Consider the following 6904-nt stretch of genomic DNA (forward strand, 5'->3'; position numbering starts at 1 on the left):
CTGACGGCACCCATTCACTGCAGAGGATCCGTTGGTGAGCAAGTGATGTAATGCTACATTTCTCCAGATCTGTTCCTATAAACGGTTCATCGATTCATCTACATCTTGGATGGCCTGGGGGTGAATTCAATTTCAGCAAATCTTAATTTCTGGGTGAATTGTTCCTTTAAACCGTTTAAGTTGCAAATCCTAAAAAAAAAAAAAACCCACCATTAATATCACAATTTTACTTCCATTTGAAGCTCAGCAAGTGTTCGTTTTGGACCCAGTGTGTGTACTCACACACGCAAATGCACACACACTACCTTGCTGTCAGGAGTGGTCATTTACTTTCATAAGATTCTAATGAGGAAAATCTAGGGCAAACATTTTTCTTTTAGGGCGGTTGTACAGGAAGTCCTTCTAATGACTGCTTGTAAACTTGATCTGTGCATATTTTGCTCCTGATTCAGACGAGATGACTTTTTCACCGGAGAAAGCAATATTATGGATAGAGGACTCAATATTTTAACCAGAAACAATGGTTTGAAGTTAAAAACATGTTGATGATGGAATTGTTTATTAAAAACATGCAGCTTTTGGAAATGTGTTGAATACTTTTGGATTATTGTGACGTATTTATCAGCTGTTTGGACTCTCATTCTGACGGCACCCATTCACTGCAGAGGATCCGTTGGTGAGCAAGTGATGTAATGCTACATTTCTCCAGATCTGTTCCTATAAACGGTTCATCGATTCATCTACATCTTGGATGGCCTGGGGGTGAATTCAATTTCAGCAAATCTTAATTTCTGGGTGAATTGTTCCTTTAAACCGTTTAAGTTGCAAATCCTAAAAAAAAAAAAAAAACACCATTAATATCACAATTTTACTTCCATTTGAAGCTCAGCAAGTGTTCGTTTTGGACCCAGTGTGTGTACTCACACACGCAAATGCACACACACTACCTTGCTGTCAGGAGTGGTCATTTACTTTCATAAGATTCTAATGAGGAAAATCTAGGGCAAACATTTTTCTTTTAGGGCGGTTGTACAGGAAGTCCTTCTAATGAATAACGCGTTTCATTTCTCTGTTGTCAGAAGCTCCAGGGCGGATCTGTTCACCACACAACGTTAGCGCCTCAACATTCCCCCAGTAAGCTTCTGTCTGACTGATTAATGATCTCCTGTGTTCAAGCCCATCACCATCTTCCTTTTTTCTGGACTGCTCTGCTCCATTATAAATCATGTAAATTCCACACACCTTGATTAATGAAGCATTGTTTATTGTAGCTACAGGACTCCTATGCTTCGCTAATTGGCCCATAGTGCTTTGAAATAACTTAAGCAGCGAAGTGAAAGGGGGAAAAAACGAAAATAGAGGTGTGTGAATTCAACTACCTTATCTCTGCAGGCGTAAGATGGCATCCATGCAGTAAATGTGAGCACAACAAACATATACCAAGCGTTGATGTTGCATTTTTAGCACAGAAACACTCTGGCGGATACGATAGGTGGAACTTCAAAAGCTTTTGCCTCTATTCTGGCACTTAGATATGTTATTTGTCTAGTCAGATGGGATCTACATTATTGAAATACATCTATCGTCCCAGAGAGATGTGCATCGTGGAGATGTGTATGCTGCATATCAATGACGACACATACCTTACTGAAAAAATAAATAAAATAAAAAATACAGTTTGATGACTTGTTGTCAAGTCCCAGCAGAAAATATGTTTATTAGTGTTGGTTGTTAAGACATCCATAACAATTATTATTGATCATACTTAAGATTACAGAACAAACCCGTAATCCTAAATATTGAACTTTATAATGACTTTAAAACCATCAATGGTTTTCATCTACAACGATCTACTCTGGTGTATATCTCTCTTTCCTCCTCTTTTTATTTTGTTTTATTTTACCACCATTGAATAAACATAGCAATTGTGATTATTGTCTTCTCAAGCACCACTAATAAATAGCTTCTCTATAGATGTATTTATTTAAATTCAATAATTATTGAATTGTTAAAAATCATTTGTTGTCCCTGTTTTGTTTTGTTTTGTTTTGTTTTATTTTATTTTATTTTATTTATTTTTGTTTTTTTTTTTTTATTTTTTTTTTTTTTTAAATTAACAAAAAAACAAAAAAAAAAGTAGATTGCGACATAAAGATGATCTGCACCACACACTTTTGGTCTGTCGATTGTTTTGTTTTGTTTTATTTTATTTTATTTTATTTATTTTTTTATTATTATTTTTTTTTATTAAATGAACATAGTAATTGTGATAATTGTCTTCTGCAGCACCACTAATAAATAGTTTCTCTGCAAGATTTATTTATTTAATAATTTCAAAATTATTTTAATTTTTTATTTTGTTAATTTATTTTACAGCTGTAAGTGTCATATCAGGCGCCACCAATAAATAGCTTCTCTGTTAGATTTTATAATTTATAATTATTTATATTTTAATTATTGCTCCATCTATTAAATGACTAGATTTGTTGGGGTTGTGATGTCTGTCTCTCTCTCTCTATCTTTTTTCTGCATGTTTTCTAGCATGTTTGAATGTATTTTCTGTTTATCTCACTATCAGAGTGTTATGAATTAACTAGCACTGGTTTAAAAGCTTTGTGCTCCCTAAAGCTGTTGTTGACAGGGTTGTTTCTTTTATCTGTGTTGATCTCGTCGGCATATTATAATCCTCACGGATAGATGGCTCCTTAGAGCGACTGCCTCTGGCACAGATATGCTAATATTTGTAGCAGCGAGGCGTTAGACACATTGCAGGGAATGGCCTAAATGAAACCTTATATACACCCCTCCAGCTCAGCCCTTGGGTTGTTAAAATGCCAGTGTAATTTACACTAAAATAAGGGGCTCGAGTATGCTAGAGAGATGCGTGATTTAGGATACAGCCTTCTTACACAGGGTTTGCTGGTTTTAAGGGGCAGCTAGTTAAATGGAGAACAGTAGATCTCCATCACAGCCCTGCCTGAAGAAGTTAAGCATAGATTGTTTCATGAAGGTAATTAAAGTACTTTTAGTCATGCATACTTTAACGTTTAGACTCCCCACAATTATGAACACAGAAGACGAAACAGACTTGCAAATTGATGAATTTGTTGACTTGTTGTCTAGGTTCATGTCCATTGAGAGACTCAATGAGCCAAAAAGCCTACACTTTTCTTGGCAATATATGAGGATTATGTGCTTCCAACATCGTCTGCAACACTTTGTAGAGAGCTTTAATAAGATAATTCCCCTTTCCACAAAGCAAGTACATATAAATGCTTTACTAAATCTGAAGTGTTTCCTAGAAGGGTTTACAGTACATTGACATTTACACATTTGGCATACGCTTTTATCCAAAGCAACTTGCGTTTCATTCATGTTATACATTTTATCTGCTCATGTGAGTTTCAGCTGTAAATGGAGGCACTAATGGCAGTACTTGACGTTATTATGGCAGTGATGACGTTCTTGTTTACCCTCAAGGAGATGTTCATGCGGCCAATTTATTTCTTCGCCCACAGCATGGATTGATTCTGCGGTCGTCTGTTTGTGATTGGATTACACATGAAGGAGTAGTTATGCTATCAGTTTTGCTCTGTTGTGTCTGAGGGGGGTGAATCTGGCCTCTTTATCATTCTCACCTTCCACTTCATTACTGCTTTGTATTCTCTGGTCTGCCATCTCTGATTAAAATGAAGAAAACAACAAACTGAATAGAAAACTGAATGGAATGAGTGTATTGAATCACATCAGAGAGATAAAGGTGACAGACTTCACCTATCCGAAGAGTCTGGCGTTCCTCCAGTGCAGACGGAGTACAAGTTAGTGCTTTTCCCTCAGGGTTCGAGAGAATAGTAGCGTGATCTGCTGCCTGCCGAGAGAGAATAGACATAGCAGGAGGGGTTAGAGAGTTGTGGATCATTCTAGCTTTAAAATCTGATTGGATGAGGTGTGTTCAAAGCTGCTTTGGAAAAGCCAATATAACAGTTGCTTGGCAACTAAATGTCTGCAGTTAGGCTAATGGACTGTATTACTTTAAACAATATTTCGATTATTGAAATTGTTACTATAATTAAATGCACTTATTTGTTGAACAGTGATGTCTTTATTAAATACATCTGGTAAAATCACTGTAAAGCATGGCCTTGAGTGCCTTGTTGCTTCATTATGTAATGGTTTAGATGGTTACATAGTGGTCATACTATGAATGCATTATAGATTTATCTACCTCTAAATGACATGCAGAAACCAAAATAAATGTGCTTGGTCACTTTGCATGTCGTTCAGATGGTGTCCTCCTGTCTGGGTGGGCGGTTCTTGGCCAGAAAAAGCCCTGTTCTGCAAGACTACAAGAAATGTAATAGACTCGCCAAATTTAGAAGTGCACAAATATATATGCTTGGCTCTGCCTGTTAACCCATCTTAAATAAAACCTGAGCAGAGCCCAGTTAGAGCTACGGTAGGACAGCTAGTCGAGGATGGGTCACCAGTAGTTGCTTACCTGCGTAAGCAGTTTACCCATTAAACATTGCCACGCACCTCTTTTGAGTTCAACAAATCAGTGTGAAGTAGTGGTCGATCAGTATAGGTTTGTGTAATTGCCAATAGCAATATCTGTATTTTTATGATATGATCAAATTTAATTAATGCAGGATCTGTACATAATAAATGTTTAAAATAATAATAATTGAAAATAGTAAATATCATTATTGATTATTATTATTATTATTATTATTATTATAATTAAAATAATAAAATGTGTTGCAGAAATGACAACAACAACAACAATAATAGTAATAATAATAATAGAAAAAATAAATGACAATGTACATTTTATTTATTTATTTATATATTTGACCCAAGGGGAAATTAATATTTCTGTTAATCGGCCAAGCAGGCATAGTTATCAGTCAAATATATCCTAATGTTTGCAGATTATTCAGTGTGTCACTATAGTAACTGCACACATTTGATTTTAATTTATAAAGTTCACAAGTTTTCTGAGGTTTGCATGAATCTCTCTGTTCATGCAAAAAAAATATTCCAGTGATGAACACAAATGTTGTTCTGAAAAAAATTTCACAGGCTGAAAAATGACCATTCTGAGATATTCTTTTGAGCTGTAGCATTCAAAATAATAATCTTTCTTGTGTTTCTCTTGCATGCTCTCAGGTGTCCGTGGTTAACCAAGGCCATCTCACCTGTTGTGCCTCTATACAATGGCATCGTCTTCCTCTTTGTGTTGGCCAACTTCAGCATGGCCACCTTCATGGATCCTGGAGTCTTTCCCAGAGGTATGATCCAGTTGTAGTGTAGGTTTCTCTGTTTCAGATGTCTGGAGATAGTACAGTAGGTCCATGATTAGAATGTGCAGAAAACTGCATGTCACACACAACGCTGATGTGCGTGTTGAAATGTCTGTTTCCCAGCGGATGAGGACGAAGACAAAGACGATGACTTCCGAGCTCCGCTTTATAAAAACGTGGAGATAAAGGGAATTCAGGTGCGGATGAAGTGGTGTGCCACGTGCCACTTCTACAGACCTCCGCGCTGCTCACACTGCAGTGTGTGTGACAACTGTGTGGAGGTGAGGCGCATAAAACACAGAGCAGCATTCCTGCGTAATATAAAATGATCACAATGCCGGTGCTCACACACACACACACACACACACACTTTTCTTCTCATTGTAGGAGTTTGACCACCACTGTCCATGGGTGAACAACTGCATTGGCCGGAGGAATTACCGATATTTCTTCTTGTTCCTGCTGTCTCTAAGTGCTCACATGGTGGGAGTGTTTTCCTTCGGCCTACTGTTCGTCTTACACCACCTTGAGAGGCTGAGTGCGCTTCACACAGCTGTGACGTATCCTTCCACAGTACGCAGTTCCTGGTCAGAAATAACTAGGGATGCACCGAAACCGAAAATTCTGGATGCACTTGGCCGAAAACCGAAAATGCTTTCGTATTTTATTAAATAATATAAAGTAATTTTGTGAGACTTTTTCATTTAACTCAATAATTTTAACGATACTGAATTTAAAAACCACAAGCCAATAAAATAACCACACTTTTACTGAAAGTAACACAATAAAACTGGACAGAATTTATATTAATATCGGTAACACTTTACTATAAGCTTAATTAGTTAACTACTTTAGATAATGAACTAAGAATGAACAATAGTTCTTCAGCATTAATTAATCTTAGTTGATGTTAATTTCAACTTTTACTAATGCATTATTAAAATCATCAGTTGTGCATGTTAACAGTTAATGCACTCTGAATTAACATGAACTAACAGTGAACAACTGTATTATCATTAACGAACATTAAGAAAGATGAATAAATACTGTATTAAATGTCTTGTTTATTGTTTGTTCATGATAGTTAATACATTAACTAATGGAACCTTATTGTAAAGTGTTACCTTAATATTAAATATCAATATATTATTTTTATTCACTTCTATGTAACAGAATCAGATATAAGTGTGTTTTTTTTTTTGGACTAATTATCCAAATAATTTATAGTCCTAATTATTATCAGTAGGGCTGGGTATCGAGTTCGATACTTTTTAGGCACCGACCGAAATGCTTCGATACCATCGAGTATCGAAAAACGTCTCGTCGTTCGGTACCAAATTTCGATGCCTAAGGGGTTAATCTCATCAGCGTCAGTGAGCCAATAAGCCTGCAGCACTAGCCGGTGTGTTCGACTAGAAGAGGTGCGGCGCAGATCGATCATCCGCGAGAGCGATTCGAAAGCGCACGGAGCAGTCTGCTCTCTTTAGCTCTCATGGTACTGTAATACACCGATCGGTCTGCACAGTCGGTCCGCGTCAAGTCGAACACACCCAGAGAGTGGCGCACACGTGAGGCTGTAGTGTGAATGCGTCCCAGCCCCC

The 6904-nt window shown here is 36.9% G+C and overlaps 1 protein-coding gene across 1 annotated transcript in view; it reads left to right on the forward strand.

Moving 5' to 3' along the window:
- LOC107707819 (probable palmitoyltransferase ZDHHC8) overlaps positions 1-6904 on the forward strand; it is a 64305-nt gene that overhangs the window by 43090 nt on the left and 14311 nt on the right. The window contains exons 2-4 of the mRNA XM_016511911.1: positions 5170-5291; positions 5427-5584; positions 5691-5863. Coding sequence (XP_016367397.1) covers positions 5170-5291; positions 5427-5584; positions 5691-5863 — 453 coding nt within the window. The remainder of the gene's footprint in view (positions 1-5169; positions 5292-5426; positions 5585-5690; positions 5864-6904) is intronic.

The sequence above is a fragment of the Sinocyclocheilus rhinocerous genome, unplaced genomic scaffold (genome assembly GCF_001515625.1).
Source record: "Sinocyclocheilus rhinocerous isolate Xijiao unplaced genomic scaffold, SAMN03320098_v1.1 scaffold1256, whole genome shotgun sequence".
Classification (NCBI taxonomy): domain Eukaryota; kingdom Metazoa; phylum Chordata; class Actinopteri; order Cypriniformes; family Cyprinidae; genus Sinocyclocheilus; species Sinocyclocheilus rhinocerous.